This window comes from Peromyscus maniculatus, chromosome 1 (assembly GCF_049852395.1).
Source record: "Peromyscus maniculatus bairdii isolate BWxNUB_F1_BW_parent chromosome 1, HU_Pman_BW_mat_3.1, whole genome shotgun sequence".
In the NCBI taxonomy this organism is placed as follows: Eukaryota; Metazoa; Chordata; class Mammalia; order Rodentia; family Cricetidae; genus Peromyscus; species Peromyscus maniculatus.
This window is the reverse complement of record NC_134852.1, coordinates 158,252,916-158,277,490: the sequence shown is the minus strand read 5'-3', so window position 1 is coordinate 158,277,490 and position 24,575 is coordinate 158,252,916. Positions and strand designations below refer to the sequence as shown.

General features: G+C 47.6%; 3 protein-coding genes across 17 annotated transcripts in view; 2 read left to right on the top strand and 1 right to left on the bottom strand.

Moving 5' to 3' along the window:
* The window catches only part of LOC102907339 (uncharacterized), a 45,637-nt gene extending 40,496 nt beyond the window's left edge, over window positions 1–5,141 (bottom strand). For 4 of the 13 annotated variants that reach the window (XM_076557220.1, XM_076557228.1, XM_076557233.1 and 1 more), the window contains exons 1-2: window positions 3,807–5,093; window positions 2,656–3,641 (exon numbers count right to left, since the gene is read on the bottom strand). In XM_076557220.1, the coding sequence (XP_076413335.1) occupies window positions 3,166–3,641; window positions 3,807–5,031 (1,701 nt within the window). In that variant the 5' untranslated portion in view covers window positions 5,032–5,093 and the 3' untranslated portion in view covers window positions 2,656–3,165. Of the gene's footprint in view, window positions 1–2,655 lie in introns of all 13 variants that reach the window. The other 9 variants (XM_076557204.1, XM_076557209.1, XM_076557213.1 and 6 more) reach the window with 5 other exon arrangements.
* Window positions 5,142–5,441: 300 nt separating this feature from the next.
* On the top strand, window positions 5,442–23,912 carry Snx32 (sorting nexin 32). Of its 3 annotated transcripts, none has more exons than XM_006980618.4 (13): window positions 5,442–5,581; window positions 20,278–20,382; window positions 20,619–20,729; window positions 20,828–20,949; window positions 21,105–21,228; window positions 21,380–21,484; window positions 21,619–21,724; window positions 21,807–21,882; window positions 22,079–22,118; window positions 22,858–22,944; window positions 23,036–23,195; window positions 23,271–23,356; window positions 23,541–23,912. In XM_006980618.4, the coding sequence occupies exons 1-13, from the start codon at window positions 5,543–5,545 to the stop codon at window positions 23,592–23,594; spliced, it is 1,215 nt and encodes a 404-aa protein (XP_006980680.2). In that variant the 5' UTR covers window positions 5,442–5,542; the 3' UTR covers window positions 23,595–23,912. The 3 variants fall into 3 exon arrangements, with proteins under 3 accessions (XP_006980680.2, XP_042115105.2, XP_076413262.1); XM_042259171.2 differs by having other exon boundaries at window positions 22,828–22,944; XM_076557147.1 differs by having other exon boundaries at window positions 22,792–22,944.
* Window positions 5,453–13,661, top strand: LOC102906210 (non-structural maintenance of chromosomes element 3 homolog). The gene is made up of 2 exons (XM_076557163.1): window positions 5,453–5,581; window positions 12,698–13,661. Exon 2 carries the CDS (start codon window positions 12,703–12,705, stop codon window positions 13,561–13,563), a length of 861 nt encoding a protein of 286 aa, XP_076413278.1. The 5' UTR covers window positions 5,453–5,581; window positions 12,698–12,702; the 3' UTR covers window positions 13,564–13,661.
* Window positions 23,913–24,575: the final 663 nt, after the last annotated feature.

The following is a 24,575-nucleotide window of genomic DNA, read 5'->3' as shown; positions in this document are numbered from 1 at the left end:
GAGCAGGGACGCCTTTAATCCTAGCACTCAGGGACTAAACACTGTGCTTGGGGCCAACCCAGGGCCCAGCTGCTGATCCTGCGAGGCCCAACAACTTGGAGGTGCTGGTGAGATTGCCCTACTGATCAACCTGTTCTGCTGAGACCATTCGGGAGAGGTTTTAGAAGCCTGCATCCTGCAGTCTGAGGAAACAAGATCAGCTGAGGAGTGGACGAGCGACCCGAGAACGTAAGAGAAGGAGCCGTCCAGCCACCAAACCAGAGTACCAGAATCATAAGCCCACCCTACTTACTGGGAACAGGTAAGGCCCCATCTCTGGACCGGCAGACCAGGTCTCTAGCCCCTAGGCCCCAGCCATCAGAGCCCCAGGGACCAGGCAGCTTCCTTTCCCTGCTCCCTCACCAAAAAAAAGCCAGCCCCTGAGAACCCAACAACCACTGGAGCCATAAGCCCACCCTGCACCAACTGGGAACAACTGCTCCCTGAGACAGAACCCACTAACACTGATTGGACTAAGCTGCTCCCGGAGAAACAGAGCCCAACAGCAACGATTCGACCAAGACTATCAACTGGAACAAGAGAGGCACCTTCAGACACAGACACCACCTGCACAGAGCAGAGGAAGAGATGAGTAGACGCCAGTGCAAAAATACAGGCAACAACATAAAGACCTATATGACAACATCAGAACCTAGTGATGCTACACCTGCAAGACCTGAACATACCAAGATAGAAGAAGCAGAAGAAATCAATCCTAAAAATGACTTTAAGAAGATGATAGAGGCCCTTAAAGAGGAAATGAAAAACTCCCTTAAAGAGGAAATAAAAAATTCCCTTAAAGAAATGGAAGAAAAAAACAAACCAAAAATTGGAAGAAATCAAAGAAAGCCAAGAAGAAGTAATTAAACAGATGAAGGAAACAGTTCAAGATTTGAAAATTGAAATCAAGGCAATAAAGAAGAAACTTAAGGAAAAAGCATAAGGCAGCCGAGTGTGGAGGCTCACATTTGTAATCCTAGCTGAGACAGGAGTGTGTTTGAGGCCAGCCTGGGTTGCACTGTGACTTGTAGGCAAATTTGGGCTACAGACTGAGACCTTGTCAATCTTACACGAAGGCTGGAGATGTATCAGGGTTGGCAGAGTGCTTGCCGAACATGAACGAAGGCCCAGGTTCCATCCTCAGCACCACACAAACTGAATGCAGGGCTCACACCTGCCATCTCAGCACTCTGGAGGTGGAAGATCAGAAATTCAAGGTCATTGTTGACCACATATTGAGTTCCAGAATTTGAAGCCAGCCTGGGCTACATAAGACTCTGTCTCAACACACACACACACACACACACACACACACACACACACACACACACACACACCACACCACCAATAATAATGACAAAAGACATGAGGCTAGCATATGCTTATCACACTTATAATATGAAATTGATATTCAGAAATTGTGCTTTTAAAAAAATAACCAGAGGAGAAATGGGGGTGAAAAAAAGATTTTGGAGACAGAGTCTCTCTATTATGTAGTTCTAGCTGTCCTAGAACTCACTCTGTAGACCATGCTGGCCTAGAACTCAAGAGATCTGCCTGCTTCTGCCTTCTGAGTTCTGGGAATAAAGGTATGGTGCCACCAAAGCCAGGCTTGGTGAAATATTCCTCCTATCTTACTCATTCTACGACCTCTACCATCAAAACATAAGAACCTATCTTGATAATGGAGTCTTCTTTTTTTTATGTGTCTTCGTCTGTGCACCATATGTGTGCTTGGTGCCCGAGGTGGTGGTGACCCGCCATGTGAGTGCTGGGAATAGAACTGGGTCTTTTGTAAGAACAATAAGTGCTCTTACCCACTGAGCCAACTTTCCAGCCCTATAATGGAGTCTTGACAATAGATACTCGAGGCCTTTTCTGCTCCTTAGGAAGAAGGTAGATTGCGGATAAGATATAAAAGGCTGAAGTCAAGTAGTACAAGCCTCTATTACCAACACTCAGGAGGACTGAGCTTCTGATGCCAGCCAGGGCTAAGAGGAAGCCCCGGGTCAAAAAAGAAACAAAGATTCTAGTATTTGGGAGGCAAAGACAGGTAGATCTTCGCATCTGAGAGGCCAGCCTGGACAGCTTGGTGTACACACAGTTCCAGGCACGCCAAGGGAACATATCTAGATCATCATAATCATCGTCATCAACACACACACACACACACACACACACACACACACACACACACACACACATTGTGTGATCAGATGGATAATTAAAAGTGAAAGATGGGCCAGGTAGTGGTGGTGCACACCTTCGATCCCAGCATTCGGGAGGCAGAGGTAGGCGGATCTCTGTGAGTTTGAGGCCAGCCTGGGCTACAGAGTGAGTTCCAGGATGGCCAGGGCTACACAGAGAAACCCTGTCTTGAAAAGCCGGAAAAAAAGAAAAAGCAAAGCAAAAGATGGAAATATTTAGGAACAAATAGAATACCTTTACATTAAGTATGGGCATTCAAATCTGATGTGAGGATGAAGTGAACCCGTGAAAAAGGAATTAGTTACTAGTGAGGATGAGTTTGGTCCAGATACATAGGGCTCTTGTAAGAGGGCTGTCAAAACAGATGGTAAAACTGGTTGCATGGGCTGTATAGAAATATCAACCAACCTAAACACCGTGGCAGGAAGTGGCTTCTTGGTTCCTTCACTTTAATTTGTCACTCCTCTTCCCGTTTGTTTCACTGCAGGAGCCCCTCGGGTTTTGGTGTCTGCATCAGACACCTCACCTGTTTGCTGCTTCTCCACAGCCCTCCGTGTCCATCCTTTATCTGCTTTTTTACATCCTCCTACATCCCCTATGCCTGACCATGTCCATCTGCCCAACCCAGCCCACTCTGACTCATTTCTCCAACAGTTCTTCAAGACTGAAGCAGTTTCCTTCTACTACATTCATTCCCACACTGTTTTCTCCTTTAAAGTGTTCCCATTTTCCTCCTTCCCACTCTTCCTTCCCATTGATATCAGCTTGGCCTCCACACCCATAATTCTGCTCATCCCCATGCTCCTCTCAGGTCCAGAATCCTCCCTCATATTTACCCTGGATCCACAAAGTTTTGCTTTGTTCTAGCTTCTCTTGACTTTCAATACTTCCCCAGTCTCCTTCTTTACATTCAATTCTTCATCCACCTGACTCCCGGGAGTCCTCTCCAGCTGTGTCTTTCTCTTCCACAGGAACAGATTCATCAGCAGTGTCTTCCATTTCATCCACCACGACATTGTCAATTTCCACCCCTTTCTCTGCTCCTTCATCTGGCCCTTCTACACTTTCAGAAGGAATTTGCATTTCCTGACTCATATTTTCCATCATACTTTCATCACCAGTAACATTTATCACTCTTTCAGGAGCCTCTTCGGTTGTACTTCCGGTTAGTGAATGCTCTTCCGCACTTCCACTTCTGGTTAGTGATGGCTCTTCCAGTTTCATCTCGCTGGATTGTACTTTCTCAATATTTGACTCCACTTTATCTTCGGTGGATCTCAAATTTTTACCAGTCCTTAGCTTCTCTCCACTGGACCTTAATTTCTCTCTGCTCAACCTCTTTTCATCACTTGACCTCACCTTCTCTCTGAGGGATCCCCGTTTCTCTCCACTGTCTGAGACCTTCTCTCTGAGGGATCCCCGTTTCTCTCCACTGTCGGAGGCCTTCTCTCTGAGGGACCCCCGTTTCTCTCCACTGTCGGAGGCCTTCTCTCTGAGGGACCCCCGTTTCTCTCCACTGTCGGAGGCCTTCTCTCTGAGGGATCCCCGTTTCTCTCCACTGTCGGAGGCCTTCTCTCTGAGGGACCCCCGTTTCTCTCCACTGTCGGAGGCCTTCTCTCTGAGGGACCCCCGTTTCTCTCCACTGTCGGAGGCCTTCTCTCTGAGGGACCCCCGTTTCTCTCCACTGTCGGAGGCCTTCTCTCTGAGGGATCCCCGTTTCTCTCCACTGTCTGAGGCCTTCTTTCTGAGGGACCCTCGTTTCTCTCCGCTGTCTGACACCTTCTCTCTGAGGGACCCTCGTTTCTCTCCGCTGTCCGACACCTTCTCTCTGAGGGACCCCCGTTTTTCTCCACTGTCTGAGGCCTTCTTTCTGATGGACCCCCGTTTCTCTCCACTGTCGGAGGCCTTCTCTCTGATGGAACCCCGTTTCTCTCCGCTGTCCGACGCCTTCTCTCTGATGGAACCCCGTTTCTCTCCGCTGTCGGAGGCCTTCTCTCTGATGGAACCCCGTTTCTCTCCACTGTCGGAGGCCTTCTCTCTGATGGAACCCCGTTTCTCTCCACTGTCGGAGGCCTTCTTTCTGATGGACCCCCGTTTCTCTTTACTGTCTGTTTTCTCTACAACAGACCTCCGCTTCTCTCCTGAGGAAAGCCGTTTCTCTCTCTTGTGCATCAAGTTCTCTCCACTTGTCTCCAACTCCTCACTCTGCCTCAGTTGATCCCCTCTGGACCTCAAGTCCCCTCCACTGGTCCTCAACTTGTCCTTAGACTTCATCCTTTCTTCAGACTCTGTCATCTCTGCACTCTTCGATACAGACCCGGTTTTGAGTCTGTTCTCTTGCTGTCTCCAAATCTCTGAGCTGTCCTCCTCCAGACTTGCTGGAGCCTGTGATGTCCTTCCTCCATTGCTCGGGAGCTTTGTGTCCACCCTCTGTGTCGATCTCTCTTTCGAGATCTTCTTCCCCACAACTTCCAGCTTCCAGTTCTCAGATTCCAACTTGGGGTCCCACAGTTTGGACTTTTGCAGGTTTCTGTCCAAGAGTTCCACTCTCTTTCCAATCACGACGAGCCCGTTCCAGGGCGCCCACACCTTCTCCTTCTCTCGTACTGGCGCCTTCTTGCAGAGCGGCTCTGGTGGCGATCGCCTGTGGACGTGGGCCTTGGCCTTGCTCCGAGCGCCCCGTGCCCGGGCCTTACTGCGTCCCCGCGGGCCCCTAAACTGCTTACTCCGCACTTTGGCGCTCGGGTGTGAAGCCTTGAACGGAACCTCTTTCTCCACAGACATTGCCGCCTGCCCTCGGCCCTAGCCCCGCTGACCCACTCGGGAGCCCCATTCCCCCTTACCCAGCCCTCCCTCCCACCCTCGCCCCCTCCAGACTCCCCGCCCCGCCCACCGCCCGGTGGCGCCAAGATGGACTAGTGCGCATGCGCAGCTGCGCGCGGGGTTCAAAGGAGGCGGGGCCCGGAACGGCCGCGTCTGTAGGGTCCGCCCACGGGACCGGCACGTGACCGCTGCGACCCTAGAGCGGCTCGGGCTCTGGCCTATCCTGGACCGGCTCTCTGGCGCCGCTTAAAAGCTGGCACAGGATGGACAGGCCTGACAGCCAATAGCAGCTCTCGTGGTAGACCGGTGCCAGTCTGGAGTCGCTGCAGGCTGTAGGACCCCGGCCGGGAGGTGGCCGAGAGTGTCGCTCAGCTGATGGGATCCCCACAGGGCCCCTCATCCAAGCTCTTGAAACGCGCAGGCTGTGGCCAGCTGTCGGAGCACCTCTTGTGCGTCCCAGCTGAGGAGCACGATGGAAGAGTACCATCAGGAGGCTGGGGAAGAGCGTAAGGTAAAGGAAGGAGCACAACCCCTTCCTGCTGCACCTCACGCCACCATCCCATACCAAGCAAGGGAAGGCGGCCCTTCGGTGGCCTCTGCATAATCAGGGTTTTACCTCCGTCTGCAGAGATGGAATCCGACCCGTCATTGTTACGCCCTCCCCTCCCCAGGACCAACTCGGTACTGGCTTGATGGGGAGAACACGGCAGTCTGCAAGTGACTGAGAGAGAATCCTGTTGAGTTTACAGGCTCGCCTGTGTATTTGTGTTCATATATTTATAAGACCGTCCATTCATTCTCCATTTTTTTTCCTTTCAGCCTCATTCAGTAGTTATGGAGGATTTTCATTGTTTGGGAACTTGCAGAAATAGGCCCTGCAGGTAGGGTTGAAGGCTCTGGTGAGCTGTGGCACAGGTAGGGGATGGAACCGCGATGGTCCATTCTGGAAGTCACATTTCCCTGAAGCAGTCACCAAGCAAAGTAGATTTGAGTAGAGATAAACATCAAGAAGGAAGCCAGGGACTAGGGGCCTTTCTGCACCAAGAAGCTAGTGTGTCTGAAGGAGGGGAGTCGGAGAGTGAGAACAAAAAGCCTGCCTTGGGACCGTCAGAGAATCCAAGAAGTTGAGAGTGGGGTTCAAGTGGAATTTGGAGGAATAAGAGGGGCTGAACCTGGCTTTCTGTTCCCATATGTTCAAATTAGAAAATATGTATAAATAGCTGGGCGTGGCAGAGGCAGGAAGATCTCTGTGAGTTCAAGGCCAGCCTGGTCTACATAGAGAGTTCTAGACCAGCCAAGGCTATGTAGTGAGACCTTGTCTCAAAAGCAGAATATATATACATATATGTTATTTGTATATATATATATATATGCTTAGAATATGTTTATAAAGTGATTAGAAGCCAAGTGTAATCCCAGCACTTTTGAGGGTGAGGCAGGAGGATTACCACCAGTTTGAGGCCTGCCTAAGCTACAGTGTGAGACTGCCATAAATACATAAATGTATTTCTTTATTCGAACAATGCCAAGCATATCATAAAGCCAAATATGTGTTACTTATTGGTATTGTTGTGGTTGTTACTATTATCAAATGGGTTACTATATGTTCTGAGAGTACGTTGGACTATTAAACTGATGAGTGTACTCCAGATTTGTAGGGACCATACTTTCCAAAAATCCTTTTTAATATTCATCCTGTAGGTTCAATTATGCCTTCACAAAGTGCATCTTTCAAATGGAGAGAGGGCCAGTGGTTAAGAGTTCTTGCTGCTCTTGCAAAGGATCTGAGTTTGGTTCTCAGCACCCACATCAGGAGGTTCCCAGCTGCCTATAACTCCAGCTACGGGGACTCTGATGCCCTCTTCTGGCCTCCTTCGTTACTTGCACTCAAATGTGCATACTCATACACACACACATACATATAAAATTTAAAAATTTAAATTAAATGTAGAGACATTAAAAGGAACACCAAAAGACTTGGAAAGTGTGTCTTAGTGGTACATTGCTTGCCTAGCAAGGTCCCCAGTTTGAGCCTTAGCACTTCAAAAATAATCAATAATAATAAGGATGATGATGATAAATACAAGCAAAAATATAATCGAGGAGAAAGTGTAACAATATAAAATATTTGATTAATTTTATTAAAGACAAGAAAAAAATAAATAATAGAAAGGTAAGACACAGCCAGGCAATGGTGGTGCACGCCTCTAATCCCAGCACTTGGGAGGCAGAGGCAGGTGGATCTCTGTGAGTTCGAGGCCAGCCTGGGCTACAGAATGAGTTCCAGGACAGCCAGGGCTACACAGAGAAAACATGTCTCGAAAAACCAAAAAAAAAAAAAAAGTGAGACAGCAGCACAAGGAAATGATGTGTGAGTGTGTGTGTGTGTGTGTATATGTGTGTGTGTGTGTGTGTGTGTGTGGTGTGTGTGTGTGTGCGCGCGCGCGTGTCTAAGGATGGATATGCTGTTACCCAATCCAGTCTTATACACTGTTTATGTACATGTTCAAATGTCACACTGGAGCCAGGTGTAGTGGCACAAACCTGTGATCCTAGCACTTAGGAGTTGGAGCCAAAAGGATCAGGAGTTCAAGATCATTCTCAACTACATTGTGAGGTAGAAGCCAGCCTGAGCCACAAAAGGAGACTTTGTCTCAAAATGAAACAAAGAGCGGAACAAACAACAAGGACCATTTCTTGTAAAAAGCCTATGCAAGTTTTCAGTACATAGAAATGACAAATCTTTACGAAGATGTAAATTTACTGGACAGTGGTGATACAAGCCTTTAATCCCAGCACTAGGAAGGCAGAGGCAGGCAGATCTCTTGTGTGTTTGAGACCAACCTGGTCTACAGAGCGAGATCCAGGAAAGCCAGGGCGACACAAAGAAACCTTGTCTTGAAAAACCAAAATAATAAGAAGAAGGCGAAAATGCTAATTACCCTGATTTGATCATTTCACATTATACACATATACCAAATTATCATCACTGTAACCAAAAATATGTAAAAATGTGTCAATTCAAAGAAACTTTTAGAAAAGACATTTCTGGCCAGTGAGATGACTCCGTGGGTAAAGGCCCTTGCCACCAAGCCTAATAACCTAAGTTTGATCCCAAGCCACACATGATAGAAAGAGAGACTCCTACAAGCTGTCCTCTGACCTATATACATGACATGACACACATGAACACACTAACAGATAAATCAAATATAATAAAAAGATATTTTTCCCTGAATGCCCCAAGGGATTTAGCTATGGACATATCTACACTTAGAGATAACTTTGGAGAAGTTTTAATTTTTATTTAATTTAATTAATTTATGTATTTATTTATTTATTTTGGTTTTTTGAGACAGAGTTTCTCTGTGTAACAGTCTTAACTGTCCTGGAACTTGTTTTGTAGACCAGGCTGGCCTCGAACTCACAGAGATCGGCCTCTGCCTCCCAAGTACTGAGATTAAAGGCATGTGCCACCACCACTCGGCTACAGAGGTTTTAAATTGCACATTTAGTTCCTATAAGCAAGTCTACAGATACTTTTTTCAGATTTGATAAGGTTGCCTTTTTTTAAGGAATTTGTCCAAACCCTGAAAAATCACTAAATCTATTTGAGGTAAACTTGTTCATATAGATAGTATCTTCTATTTTATTTTTATTATTGTATTTATTTATTTATCTGGTGGGTTTTTGTTTTTGTTTTTGAGACAGGGTTTCTCTGAGTAGCCCTGCCTATCTTGGAACTTGCTCTGTAGACCTGGCTGGCCTTGAACTCAGAGATCCACCTGTCTCTGCCTCCCAAGGGCTGGGATTGAAGGCATGTGCCATCACTGTCCCGCAACACTATCTTTTGTATTTGTTTTGTTTTTTGTTTTGAGACAAGGAAGGTCTCACTCTGAATGAAGCATCTTAGACTGTTCAGCCATCCTGACTTGCAAGGTCTCACTCTGTAGGTTGAGAAACTCTGTCTCAAAAAAACCAAAAAAAAAAAAAAAAGAAAGAAAAAAGAAAAGAAAAATTCGTATTAGTTTATTTTAAACTACAGAATGTCATTTTTTTTTTTTTTTTGATTTTTCGAGACAGGGTTTCTCTGTGTAGCTTTGCGCCTTTCCTGGGACTCACTTGGTAGCCCAGGCTGGCCTCGAACTCACAGAGATCCGCCTGCCTCTGCCTCCCGAGTGCTGGGATTAAAGGCGTGCGCCACCACCGCCCGGCCAGAATGTCATTTTTGTGTTTTTGAAATAGGGTCTCCTTATATAATCCTGTTTCGCCTCTAACTTGGTAATCCTTCTTGCTTAGCCTCCTGAAGGTTGGAATTACATATTTGAGCCACCATACCCATCTGGAATGCTTGGTTTTTGTTTTTTGTGTTTCTTTTTGAGACAGGTAAATGCTTGGCTTTTAATTGAAATGTTTAGGACATTTATAATTATTGAAATTACCCATATATAGTTGACTAAAACCTTACCATCTTACTTTGCATTTTTTTCTTGATTCCATTTTTTCCCCTGCTATGTGTGTATGGTGAGTTCAATGTTCAAGTGTGTATTGTTTGTGCATGTGGAAGGCCTGAGGTTAATGTCTTTTTTCAAAATATTTACTTTTATTTCATGTGTATGTGTTGTAATGGCTGTGGGTTCATGCAGGTCCGAGGAAAGAAGACATAGATGCCCTCTAAGGATGAAATTTTTAGCCTTTTCAGCTGCAGGGGGATCAGCTCTGACAGATTGACTCACTGTCACTTAGCAAAGGGCTTTTATTGTTACCCAGTTCCCATCTTTAGCAAGTCAGTCTCCTCCACCCAAACCTCTTCTCTAAGTTCTCCAAAGGGACCATGCCAATGCAGAGTCTCAATTCTCAGGAGACCTGTTGGTTTGCCAAGTCCTCCCCAACCAAGTACTGCACAGGCTTTGCACTCCTCGGAAAAGCTAGACAAGATTGACATGTTTCAAATGGAAGAAGGTACTGGAGACAAAAGGTAGCAGTCACAAAAGGCAGATCAAAACCAGGTGCTAACACACACACACACACACACACACACACACACACACACACAAATCAAACCAGCTGCAGTTCTGCAGGAGTGCTCCCTACATGTATGGGTGTTTGCCTATATGATGCCTGTGCACTGTGTCAATCAGTGCTGGAGGAAGTCAGAATCCCCTGGCACTGGAGTTATAGACAGTTGTTAGCCACTGTGTGGGTGCTGGACATTGAACCTGGATCTCCTGGAAGAGTAGCCAAATGCTCTTAACTGCTGAGCCATCTCTCTGGCTCCTGTTGATGTCTTTTAATTGATCCCCGAGTTTGCCATTTGAGCTAACCTGGGTAGCCAGCCTGCTCTGAAGATTCCGTCTCTCCCTGTCATAAGCTAGGGTTATAAATGCTGTACCATGCCTACCTGTCTCTTATATGAGTTCTGGGGATCCCCACCCCTGCCCCCTACTTATATAGCAAGCACTTTACCTATCACCCCAGCCTCCCACCTGTTTTGTCTTTTTTAAGATCTTAAAAATTACTTTTGACTATGTATAGGTGTGTGTGTGTGTGTCTGCATGTGGTATATGCCTGTGAGTACAGGTACCCTCAGGGGCCAGAGGTTTCAGATCCCCTGGAGCTGGAGTTACAAAGGGTTATAAGCCACTGATGTATTGGGTATTGGGAACCGTATTTGTTCTTCTGGAAGAACAGCAGGTTACTCAATGCTCAGCCAGCTCTGTAGCCCCTGCTTTTCTTTCTCATAATATAGCCCAGACTCACTGTGTAGCCCAGGTTACCTTGAATTCTGTCCACACTTCTCCTTCCTCAGCCTACTGGATGCTGGAATTTCATGCCTCTACATCATGCTTAGTGTGTCTCACTTATCCTTTTTAATTTTGTTACAAAGATTTATTTTTATTATTTATGTGAATGTCTCTATATCTGTCCGAGTATATGCACGTGTGTGTAAAAGTGCCCATGGAGTTCAGAAGAAGTTCAAGCTGGCCTTGAACTCACAGAGATTGGTCTGCCTCTGATAAAAAAAAAATATGGGCCACCATTTCTGCCATACAACAGTTTTTTAATCTTTTTTGTTTTGTTTTAATTTAGTTTTTGGCTTTTGTTTTAGAGATAGGGTTTCTTTGTATAGTCTTGACTGTCCTACAACTAATTCTGTCAACCAGGCTGGCCTCAAACTCAGAGAGGTCTGCCTGCCTCTGCCTCCTTGCTGCTGGGATTTTGACTTCAATTTTTTATTCCATTGTATGAGTGTTTTGTCTGCATGTGTGTCTGTGCACCATATTTATTTATGCTTGTGCCATGGAGGCCAGGGGACTGTGTCAGATCCTCTGGAACTAGAGTTACAGACAGTTGTGAGCTGCCATGTGGATGCTGGGAAAAACAGCAGCAAATGGCCTTGCATGTGTAATATTTAAGAAGAGAAAAAGGGGAGGTATGTGTTGAAATGGGCTAGGATGTGGTGGTGTGTTTTGAATGGGCATGTTAATTAGATGAAGCAAAGGGGCTTTTGATTGCTGGACTTCAATACTTTGATAGCTGGACCTTGGTAGTCGGCCTCAGGAGGAGGAGGAAGTGGCCAAATAAGGGAATAATTCTTGGGGGCCAGCTTTAGGAGTGTGATCTAATGGTTTTTAGCTGGACAGAGGGAATGGAGAGAAGGACAAGGTCTGCCAGAGCCATGCTCACCACACCCAAGCCAGCCAGAGTCCCTTCAGAGATAGAGAAGAGCTGCCATGAGAGATGTGTGGAGATCAAAGGACAACTTTTGGGATTCTGTTTCCTCTTTCCCCCATGGGTTCCGGTTCCAGAAAGCAAACTCAGGCCACCAGGTTTTATACAACAAGTGCTTTTTCCCGTGGAGCCATCTAGCCAGCCCGCAAATGGGATATCCTAAATTACATATATTGGCTAGCACTTGGCAGATGGAGGCATGGTGAAGAGTTTGAGGCTGTCATCAGCTACATAGAACTCCAAAGAACAAAAACGAAAACTTATTGTCAAAAACATTTTAAGAAAAAGGGAAGAGGCCAGATGTGACGGATGGTTCATGCCAGTAAACCCAGCCACTCCAGAGGATTGGACAGGACAGCCAGTTTGGCTCAGACTGCCAAGCCTGATGACCTGAGTTCAATCCCCCAAACCACCTGGTGGAGGGAGGAAACTGACTCCTTCCAAGTTGTCCTCTGACTGCCACATGTTGCCCCCATAAATAAATAAGTGAATGTAAATTTTTAAAATAGTTTTAAAATCAAAACAAACAGAAAAACCAAGCCTTAACAATAGCTACTTGCTAGCCTGTGCAGGATCTTGGGTCCATCCCCGGCATTGCAACAGAAAGGAGAAAGACATGCCAGGACGCAAACTGTAAAATATGATCGTCAGTTTAGTGAGATAATGTGTCAGGACGGTAGTTCTTTAGCAAGGCAGTATTCTAGGAATGCAAGGTGCTCAGCATTTGAAACCAGCCAGTGAGACCCAGCACAAATCCAACTAGGAAGCTTGGCTTGTCGTTGCGCCCCCACCCCCACCCCGGCCGCCCCTGCCCCCCACCCCTCGCGGGTGCCCTGTGCAAACGACCCCCAGCTGCCCGGTGCTGCCAGTTAAAGGAGCGTCTCTCCGCTGCCAGGTCATATGTTGCAAAAACCGAGAAGCAGGAGCCGCCCTGGTGCCCAGCCCAGGAGCGGCCGCCACTGTGGCCCAGGTGTCCCTGGGGAGGTCCCGAGTGGGCACGCACGCCCAGGCGCCTCGCAGGGCACCGCAGGCACCTTGTCAACGACCTTCCGCAGGGCCCAGGCCACCCCAGCCCCGGAACTCCGGACCCAGAAGCAGCTGGAGTTGAAGGTGGCAGAGCTGGTGCAGTTCTTGCTGATTAAGGACCAGAGGAAGATCCCCATCAAGCGGAGTGGTATCCTGAAGCACATCATCCGAGACTACAAGGACGTCTTCCCAGACCTGCTCAAGCTGGCTGCTGAGCGGCTCCACTACGTGTTCGGGTACAAGCTGGTAGAACTCGAACCCAAGAGCAACTCCTACATCCTCATCAACGCCCTGGAGCCAGTGGAGGAGGATGCTGAGGTGAGAGGCAACCAGGGAACGCCCACCACCGGCCTCCTGATGATTATTTTAGGGCTCATCTTTATGAATGGCCACAGCATCCCTGAAACCGAAGTCTGGGATTTTCTACGTCGTTTGGGGGTGTATCCCACCAAGAAGCATTCGGTTTTCGGAGATCCAAAGAAACTCATTACTGACGACTTTGTGAGACAGCGCTACCTGGTGTCCCGAAGGATACCTCACACAGATCCTGTGGACTGTGAGCTCCAGTGGGGGCCACGAGCAAATCTGGAAACCAGTAAGATGAAAGTTCTTAAATTTGTGGCCAAAGTCCACAAGCAAGATCCCAAGGACTGGCCCACACAGTACTGTGAGGCTTTGGCGGACGAACAGAGCAGGGTCAGACCGGAACCCAGTGGTCCAGCCCCGACTTCTTGAAATAAATGCTTGGGATTCCCAAGCACAAGCCAGGAGAATAGGGAACATGGGGGTGGAAGAAGCATATTTCCACAACTATTAAAATGTATTATCTTTAAGATGTGTTTCAGTTTATTTTTTCTTTTAGAATTGTGATATTCTATGATACTGTGCCTGTGCTGGGCAGTGGTGGCACACACCTTTAATCCCAGCTCTCAGAAGGCAGAGGCAGGCAGATCTCTGAGTTCGAGGCCAGCCTTGTCTACAGAGTGAGTTCCAGGGCAGCTAGGGCTACAGAGAGAAGCCCTCTCTCGAGAAAAAGAAAAAAAGAAAAAGAAATGTGTTATTTTCTATTTACAGATATTGTGTGTGCATGGTGCGTGTAAATACATATGTGTGCCATGCACATATAGAGGTCACAGGACAATTTATGGAAGCTAGTGCTCACCTTCCACAGTGTGGGATGTAGAAATCTGATCAGTCTTAGTGGCAAGCACCCATATCCCTTGAGCCAGGTCACCTGCTGATATTTGGGTGTTTTGCCTTGAGACCTGGTTTCCTTGTGAAGCTCTGGCTGTCCTGGAACTCATTCTAGACCAGGCTGGTCTCAAACTCAGAGATTGGCCTGCCTCTGCCAAAGGAGTGCTGGGATTAAAGGCCTGTGTTACACCCCCTGGCAGGGTTTTTTGTTTTTTTTTTTAATCTTATTTGTTATTTTTAAACAGGGTCTCGTGTAACCCAGGTTGATCTCAAACTCCTGATCTTCCTTCCCCCTCCTGAAAGCTGCGGAGTCAGGCATGGTGGTCACACACCTCTAATCTCAGCACTCTAGAGGCAATGGTGGGAAAATTAACTAGGCTTGGAAGCTAGCCTGAGCTACATAGTTTCAGGCCAGCCTGGGCTACATAGCAATACCCTGTCTCACAAAACCAAGTACTAATATTAATAAACCATTTTATTTTAAGTATTTATTTTTAAATTCTATGTGTGTAGGTATATGCATATGAAATCAGGTACCCTCAGAGGCCAGAAGAAGGTGTTGGGTCCCATGCAGCTGGAGTTACAGATAGTTGTTAGCTGCCTGACATGGGTGCGTGAACTCCAGTTCTCTTTAGTTTTAACTTTATTTGATGTGTATGGGTGTTTTATTGCATGTATATCTGTGCACAGTGTTCACATCTGGTGCAGAAGACACAGGATTTCCTGGGACTGGTGTTACAGATGGTTTTAAAATGCCATATGGGTGCAGGGGATTGAACTCCAGAGCAGTAGTGCTCTTAACTGCTGAGTCATCTCATGAACCCCAAAATAAAAATTTTAAAGCAGAGTAACAGGAAAATCCACAAAATTATCCTGAGAAAGAGAAAGAAATTTGATTAAAATCAGCAGGCATCTAAGGAGCATCATTAATATGATAAAAGGTAGGTAAGTACACCTTCTGTTTGGTTATTGTTTTATAAAAATTGTTAAGTGTGTGTGTGTGTGTGTGTGTGTGTGTGTGTGTGTGTGTATATACATGTGATGCCATGGCATGTCAGAGATCAGCTCTGCAGTCATTTCCTTTCCTCTTTTTTTTTTTTTTAATATTCATTCATTTAGTTATTATGTATACAGTGTTCTGGCTGCATGTTTGCATGCACACCAGAAGAGGGCACCAGTTCTCATTACAGATGGTTGTGAGCCACCATGTGGTTGCTGGGAATTGAACTCAGGACCTCTGGAAGAACAGCCAGTGCTCTGAACCGCTGAGCCATCTCTCCAGCTCCTCCTTTTCTCTTTACATGGTTCCGTTAAGCTTTCAAGACAAGTACTACAGCCACAGAGCCTTCTTGCTGGCCCCAGCACTGAATTTTGAAAGCATTTTTTTTTCTTTAAACTTTTTAAAATTAATTTTGGTTTATTCTATGCATTTGAGTGTTTTGCCTTCATGTGTCTGTGTTCACCATGTGTCTGCCTCAGGTCAGGAGGTCAGAAGAGGGTGTTGGATCCCTTGAAATTGAAGTTAGAGATGGTTGTGAGTATCGGTGTTGAGAACTGAACTCGAGTCAACCAGTGCTCCTGACCATTGGCCATCTATCCATCTCCAGCCCCTGTTTTCTTTTAGTTACATTTTTATTTATTTATTTTTTTTGTGTGTGTGCTATGACAAGTGTCTTAGGATTTCTATTGCTGTGAGGAGACACCATGACCATGGCAACTCTTATAAAGGAAAACATTTAATTGGGGTGGCTTATAATTTCAGAAGTTTACTTTGTTATCATCATGGCAGGACATGGCGGCATATAAGCAGGCATGGTGCTGGAGAAGGAGCTACATCTTGACCCCACACACAATAGGAAGTGGTCTGAGACACTGAGTGTAGTGAGCAAAGGAGACCTCAAAGCCCACTCCCACAGTGACACACTTCCTCCAACAAGGCCACACTTCCTAATAGTGCCACTCCCTTTGGGGGTCATTTCCTTTCAAACCCCCACATTCTATTCCCTGGCCCCCAAAGGCTTATAGCCATATCATAATGCAAAAATGCATTCAGTCCAACTTCAAAAGTCCTCATTGTCTATAACAGTCTCAAACCTATTTAAAAGTCTAAAGTTCAAATCCTCTTCCTAGATTCTCTCTCTCTCTCTCTCTCTCTCTCTTTCTCTTTGTTTTTTTTTTTTTCCGAGGCAGGGTTTCTCTGTGTAGCTTTGGAACCTATCCTGGAACTCGTTCTGTAGACCAGGCTGGCCTCACACTCACAGAGATCCTCCTGCTTCTGCCTCCAGAGTGCTGGGATTAAAGGTGTGCGTGCCCAGCTCATGCAGTCTCTTAACTGTAATCTCTTTTAAAATAAAAATAAAAAAGGAGATCACAGACTTCCAACATATAGTGCCGCTCCCTGTTAGCTGCTCTCCTCAGCAGGTATCCCATGACTCTGGCATCTCTAACATCTTGGGGTCTCCAAGGCAATCCAGGCTTCTCCTTCACAGCTTCACGAAATGGTCTCTCTAGGCCTCCATTCAGGGACACCCCTGACACATGCCTGGTCTCAGTGGCTTTCCTTAGTCACAGAGGCAAATTCCACAGCCCATTTCTTCTATTCTTAACTCCAGAACCACGTGGCCAAAGCTGCTAAATTCTGCTGCTTACTGGGTGGGTCTGGAACATGGTCCCCTCACTCAGTTACATCTTCGCCACTTTCTGCTCTTGAGGGTGTCTTTTACTGCCTAAGCTTGGCTGTCCTGAAACTGACCTATAGACCAGGCTGGCCTCAAAACTCAGAGATCTACCAACCTCTGCTTTCTGAATACTGAGATTAAAGGTGTGCACTATCACACGCAGCTCTAAGCTTTTCTTGAATTCCTTCCCACAAGTTGGAAATTTAGCTGAGTGGGATATTACCCTGAGGTCACTACTGCCTTTATTTCATTTCTTATCTGTTTATTCCCTTGAACACAGAATTTAGCTCCATTCCACTCCCTGGTACTCCTTTTCTCCTAAAATTGCACATTTGACCATACAACTAGGCTATGTTGACATTTTCTTTGCCTCAGTTAATGGAGTTAATCCAAATCTCTTCATTTTAGCCTCAGGCAGACTCTTCAGACAAGAGCAAGAAGCAGCCATTTTCTTCACCAAAATATCACAAGAACGATCTCTAGGCAACATGCTAAAATTCTTTTCCTATGAAACATCTTGAGCCAACCCCCCCACAGTTCAAATCATTCTCAGCACCTCTGTCTTCCATGCTCCTACTAGTATGGCCCATTAAGCAGTGCTTAAAGCGTTCCATTGCTTTTCTAACCCAAAGTATCAAAGTCCAAATTCTCCAAACAAAAACATGATCAGGTCTGTCACCTCAGTCCCTGGTACCAACTTCTGTCTTCGGGGTTCTATTGCTGGAAAGAAACACCATGACCAAAGCTACTTTTGTTTTGTTTTGTTTTGTTTTGTTTTGTTTTGTTTTGTTTTGTTTTGTTTTGTTTTTTTGAGACAGGGTTTCTCTGTGTAGCTTTTGAAGCCTATCCTGGAACTTGCTCTGTAGACCAGGCTGGCCTTGAGCTCATAGAGATCCTTCTGCTTCTGCCTCCCAAGTGCTGGGATTAAAATTATGCACCACCACTGTCCCACCACAGCTACTTTTTTTTTTTTTTTTGAGACAGGGTTTCTCTGTGAAACAGTCCTGGCTGTCCTGGAACTCACTCTGTAGTCCTGGCTGGCCTCAAACTCACAAAGATCTGCCTGCTCTGCCTCCTAAATGCTGGGATTAAAGGTGTGCTCTGCTGCCACCGCCACCGCCACCGCCACCCGGCCACAGCTACTCTTATAAAGGAAAACATTTAATTGGAGTGGCTCGCTTACAGTTTCAGAGGTTCAGTCCATTATCGTCATGGTGGGACATGGCAGCGTGCAGACGGACATGGTGCTGGAGAAGGAGATGGACATGGTGCTGAAGGGGCTACATCTTGATCTCACAGACAACAGGAAGTGGTCTGAGACACTGGGTGTAACTTGAGCATAGGAAACCTCAAAGACCACTCCCACAGTGACACACTTCCATCAACAAGGCACACCTACTCTAACAAGGCCATACTTCCTAATAGTGTATTTTAGTTAGGGTTACTATTACTATGACAAAACACCATGACCAAAAAGCAAGTTGGGAATAAAAAGGTTTATTAGGCTTATACTTCCATATTGCTGTTCATTATCAAAGGAAGTCAGGACAGGAACTCATTAAGGGCAGGATCCTGGAGGCAGGAGCTGATATAGAGCCATGGAGGGGAGCTGCTTACTGGCTTGCTTCCCATGGCTCACTCAGCTCATATTCTTTTAGAATCCAGGACCAGCAGCCCAGGGATGGCCCCACCGATGATGGGCTGGGCCCTCCAGCATTGATCACTAAATGAGAAAATGCCTTACAGCTGGATCTCAAGGAGGCATTTCCTCAGCCGAGGCTCCATCCTCTGATGACTCTAGTGTGTGTCAAGTTGACACACAAAACCACCCAGTACATAGTGCCACACCCTTTGGGGGCTATTTTCTCTCAAACACCACAAGTATTGGAGGTCAGAGGAAAATTTGAGGGAGCTGATTCTCGCCTTCTCCTGAACTATTCTTCTGAAGAGTTCCTGGGGGTCACATTGGAATCATCATGCTTGGCAGCAGGTGACATTACCACTTGAGCTGTCTCACCAAACCTCCAGCTCTCTTTTCCTTTTATGAGCCAGTGTGTCACGTGGGTCAGACTGGCCTTGAACTCACTACATAGTCAAATCTAGCCTTGAACTCTGTCCACAATCTCTTGAAGTTGTTATGGGCTTGAACTCTTGATCTTCGTGCCTGCACCTCCCAAGTGATGGTGTGCTTTGCCACACCCAGCTGGAAAGTCATTGTCTATGACTAGAAACCACCAAGGGTTTCCTTGATCACTGTACCTACCTCTTACACATTGTAGTGGAAGACTAGGAAGTCAGGAACAGGGAACAAAGTCTGGAAAGGAAAGAGTAAAACTTATTTAACTTGTAGGTTACATAATAGTAAATCCAAAAGTCTAAAAACTAATGACTAATTTAGCAAGGTATTATAATTATTTATAAAAGTAGTGCTCGCTGTGGTAACCCATGCCTTTAATCCCAGCACTGGGGAGGCAGAGGCAGGCAGGTCTCTGAGTTTGAGGTCAGCCTGGACTACATAGAGTTCCAGGCAGGCAGTAAGCTACACAGAGTAACCTTGTTTCAAAAAATAAATAAGTATATAACCGAAATAAAATAACTAAAGCTGGAGTTTAGATCAGTGGTAGAACATTTGCTTTTCAAGTATGAGGCATGAGTCCATGCCCAGCACCACAGAAATAATAATAGTAGTAGTATTAGTAATATAAAATATAGGAAGCCAGGCACAATGGCTCATTGCCTGTGATCCTAATACCGAGGCCAAGACAGAAGCCTTTTGCTGTGAGTTAAAGGCCAGCCTGATCTATATATCAAGCTCAAGGCCAGTCAGGGATACATAGTAAGATGCTGTCTTAAAAAAAATCCAAATCCCTGGTAAGAGCATGAGATGTTGCTCAGTGGGTAACAGAAGTCGAAACCCCATGTGTAGTCCTGCCGTGCATCCCTCTAGTAACGCTGCTAGCCTGGCCGAAGGAGAAGCTCACACACTCGCCAGCCTGGAACTCCAGGCCCTCTCACTTGTAACTCTACTCCTGGCTGTTTTGTTTTGCTTGGGTCAGGATCTCACTCTGTAGCCCAGGCCTGACTGAAATTCATATTATATTTAACCCCAGGCTGGCCTTAAACTTACAGCAATCCTCCTGTCTCATTTTCCCAAATACTGTGATTATAGGTACAAGACACCAAGCCAGGCTTACAAAGGCTTTTTTTTTTTTTAAGTTTTTCAAAACAGGGTTTCTCTGTGTATAGCTGTTCAGGAACTCGCTCTGTAGACCAGGCTGGCCTCAAATTCACAAAGATCCTCCTGCCTCTGCTTCCATAGTGCTGGGATTAAAGATGTGCGCCACCACTGCTCAGCACAAAGGCAATTTAAAACCCATTCAGGTCCTGTAAAGAAGCAGTTCTCATACCTGACAGGCGTGAGGACTTAGGGCCTTCAAGAGCAGTGAAGGCATTCTGCCTGCCTTTGAGGGTGGGAGCCAGGGAACTGTTTGGTTGGTAATGGTGCCGCTCTGAGTGGGGTCTCCGGAGAGGGAGGAGGACAAAGCAGCTTCACTTACTCTGCCTTCTCACCCCACAGCCTTCCTCCATGCCGGTGGATCTGCAGGGAGACAGCTCCTTACAGGTGGAGATTTCTGATGCAGTGAGTGAGCGGGACAAAGTGAAGTTCACTGTTCAAACCAAGGTAAGGTGGCCTGTTGGCCAGGAGATGGGCAGATGGCCTGGGATGGGAGGCAGAACCAGTTAGCTTCTAGCCCCTTAGGAAGCCGGCAGCCCTGAGCTGAGGCCCCACCTTCCTGAAGGAAATCACAGGTCTCAAATGGGGTGCAGGATGGGAATGCCAAAAGTGGGTGCTGAGCAGGTTTGGTGAGGGCAGCTTTTGGGGGAGATGAGCTCTTATGCGGGTCTCTGGGCTTCCAGAGTGGCCTCCCTCAGTTTGCCCAGCCTGAGTTCTCAGTGGTTCGGCAGCATGAAGAATTCATCTGGCTACACGACACCTATGTGGACAACGAGGAGTATGCTGGCCTCATTGTGAGGAGGGGCTGGGCTGGGCTGAGGGCAGGCCGGGGACTTGGGTTAGGACACAGGCTGTGATGGCCTCCTTGGCAATCCATCCCTCCTTTGAGCAGATTCCTCCAGCCCCTCCCAGGCCAGACTTTGAGGCTTCAAGGGAAAAGCTGCAGAAGTTGGGTGAGGGAGACAGCTCCATCACCCGGGAAGAGTTTGCCAAGATGAAGCAGGAGCTAGAGGCGTGAGTGTCCAAACCCCAGCCCTCCCCATCCCCAGAGCTCCAACTATGACAGATGTCCAGAGGGCCTGACCTCTGGCCCCAGGTCTGCTGAGGGCGAGGGGGAGCCGTGATGATGGTAGCCCAGTGTGGTTGTCAAGCTGCCCACGCTCCTGCAGGGAGTACTTGGCCATCTTTAAGAAGACTGTTGCAATGCATGAAGTCTTCCTGCAGCGCCTGGCAGCCCATCCCACCCTGCGTCAGGATCACAACTTCTCTGTCTTCTTGGAATACAGCCAGGATGTGAGCTGGTTGAGAATGCTGGGATCTGAGACCAGGGCTGGGGAATCAGGCCTGAGAATCTCTCAGTTTGCTCCCTGTGTGGGTGGCATTTGAACCAGGGTAGAAGGTACCAGTGCCCCACACTAGCACCTCCCCTCCCCCATGTGCTTAGCTGAGTGTTCGGGAGAAGAACAGGAAGGAGGTCTTGGGAGGGTTCCTGAGGAACATCGTCAGATCTGCAGATGAAGTCCTCATCACCGGCGTATCAGGGCTCAAGGTGACCCTCGGGCTGTGGGAGGGAAGCCACCAGTTGGGCCTCCCCTGGGCTGCCAGGGGATGGTGACACACTGTGCCTTGGTGCCACCATGCTCCTGGTAACTGGATAAGAAGTGTTCTTTTTCCATCCTTTAGGAGGTAGATGACTTCTTTGAGCACGAGAGGACCTTCCTAGTAGAATACCACAACCGCATCCGAGATACCTGCCAGAGGGCTGACCGGGTTATGCACGCCCACAAGTGTATGAGGGGTTGAGGGGCTCACACCATGGGTGGGGCTTGACATGTAGATTTAGGGGCTCTGATTGGATTGTCCTCCGACAGGCCTGGCAGATGACTATATACCTATTTCTGCTGCACTGAGCAGTCTCGGAAGCCGGGAAGTCAGCCAGCTCAAGAGGTAAGGACTCACATCCTTATCCTCTCCCTGTGCCTCCAATACTGTGTACCATGAGGTGTGTGCACTCGATAGAAATCCAGGTTGGGGAAAGGGGTTGTGCAGAAGCTTCTGAAGGGGTTATGGGAGAGATTCTGAGGAGGGTTTGAGGGCAGAGAGGCCTTGAGCTGCTCCCAGAATCCTGCCTTCCACCTCCCAGGAGCTTCCTGAAACTGGCCGAGCTCTTTGAACGACTGAGGGTAAGTGCCGCCTTCTGCATTCGGGGACTTGTGTGGAGAGCCTTCTGGGATGGGTAGGCTTGGTGGCTCCCACTCTAGACTGCTTTACAAAGAAAGGGAATGGAGCCAGGCTGTGGTGGCGCACACCTTTAATCCCAGCACCTGGGAGGCAGAGGCAGATAGATCTCTGAAGTTTGAGGCCAGCCAGCCTGGTCTACAGAGTGAGTTCTGGGACAGCTAAGCCTACAACAAAGAAACCCTGTTTTCAAAAACCAAAAGTAATAAGGACAGGCAAAAAGCATGCCGTTCTAAGTGAGTGTATGGAATGGGTGAGGGGTGGGAGCAAGGCACAAAGCACCCCACACCTCTGGAAGACTGCCTTGAGCCACCAACATTCTGTTGAGATACATAATTCTCAAACTCTTTTCCAAAGTCCATGGAGTATGCCAGTCTCTCTGAATGTGTGCTCAAGGGCCTTGTCCACTTCAGAACCTGCCCAAGATACAGGGCCCTTAGTGTGCCCTTTTGTTTTTTTGTGATCTGGTCACGGTCACCCTATTCTGCTTTGCCTGTGTAACCAACTGAGTATGTGGTTCACTAGGCTTGTGCACACATACACACACTTCCCTGGCTGCCTTCTGAACTCAGAACCTGACCCACAGTAGTTACCAAGCGTTCTCTCCTGGACATGTAGAGGAAGGACCTCCAACCCTTTAGTTCCCTTCTCAAGCCCCTTCCCAGTCTCACCTTCCTGACACAGAAGCTGGAAGGCCGGGTCGCCTCTGATGAGGACCTGAAGCTGTCTGACATGCTGAGGTACTACATGCGAGACTCACAGGCAGCCAAGGTGAGGTGGCCCTCGGTACTCAGGGACGGAGGCCACGTGGGGAGGGCAGGCAGCAAAACCCATGGCCAGTCATCTGTGCTGATGGCCTCAGGACCTGCTGTACCGGCGGCTTCGGGCACTGGCCGACTACGAGAATGCCAACAAGGCACTGGACAAAGCTCGCACAAGGAACCGGGAAGTGCGACCAGCAGAGAGCCGCCAACAGCTGTGCTGCCGGCGCTTTGAGCGCCTCTCCGACTCCGCCAAGCAGGGTGAGCCCCGAAGCCCGGCATGGCCCTGTGAACCACCACATTGACCGTCCTTATTCCTTCTCACTCTTCCCGCAGAGCTCATGAACTTCAAGTCCCGCCGGGTCTCCTCTTTCCGGAAGAATCTCATTGAGCTGGCAGAGCTGGAGCTCAAACACGCCAAGGTGAGGAGGACCACTCACTGCCCGCTCCTCCGTGAGCTGTTACGCTCCTTCCTCAGGGGAGGGTGATGGTGGTAAGCAGCAGTGTACCCAGGCCTAAGGTCAAGGTAATCCCTCCTCTCCTGAGGCCAGGAGGCTGAGCAATGTACACAACAGCACCAGCCCTCAAAGGACTTTTCTCCTGCAGGCCAGCACACTGCTTCTCCGGAACACCCTGTTTGCCCTTAAAGGAGAGCCCTAGTGAAACAAGATGCTGCTCTGGGACCTTCAATGACAAGAGTCCTCACCTCCTACCTTCTCCCCATAGAGATGCCCAAAGCAGCCAGTAGCCAGCCATACCCCACTCAGGAACCCATTTTTCCTCAAACCCAGGCCCAAAGACAATTGGCCCATGCCTGACAGGGCAGCATGGGGGGCACAATTGGCCACAGGTAAGCAGTTTCCAGGGACCCCAGCCTTCCTCACAGCAGGTTGAGTCAGGTCTCCACACCTCCACCCCACCTCTGGCTTTTGAATCCCCATCTGTTCTTTACAAATAAACAGTCTGGTGTTATAGCCAGGGGGTCTGCTTGCCTTTACTTTGCACAGGACACCACCTTTAACAAGACATGATGGAGACCGCACACTGGGCACTCAGAGGCAGTCCTGCAATCCCACATTTTTTTTTTTTAATTCTTAAGTTTTTTTGTTTGCCACCCAGGTGCCCAGTCCCTGTGGGGTTCTAAGAAGGCACCAGATCTCCTGCAACTGGAGTTATAGATGGCTATGAGCCTCCATGTGGGTGCTGGGAATTGAACCTGGGTCCTTTGGAAGAATAGCTGGTACTCTTAGCCACTGAGCAATCTCTCCCATCCATCCCACAGCTCTTTACCAAATGATATAAAGATAGGTTTATACTTTTGAGCTTTGTATCAATCTGTTGGTTGCTATAGCTCAGAGGTAAGGAGTGCTCACCTGGGTTCAATGCTCAACACCACAGAAAAACAAGGCTAATATTCAGTATTCTTCCTATGCCTGTCTTATCTTACACAAAAGAGTAACCTTAATGGGTCTGTGGCCTTAGTGAGAAATCAGGGAACACGTAGAATAAAACCTCAATAAAGGGGGAAAAAGGCCTCTGATTGGGGAAGATTTAAACTCAGGGTACTACCCCAGTTCACCCGCCCTAGAGCACGGCTTCTGCACTCCTCAGGGCACAGGCTGGAACCCACAGAAATGCTAG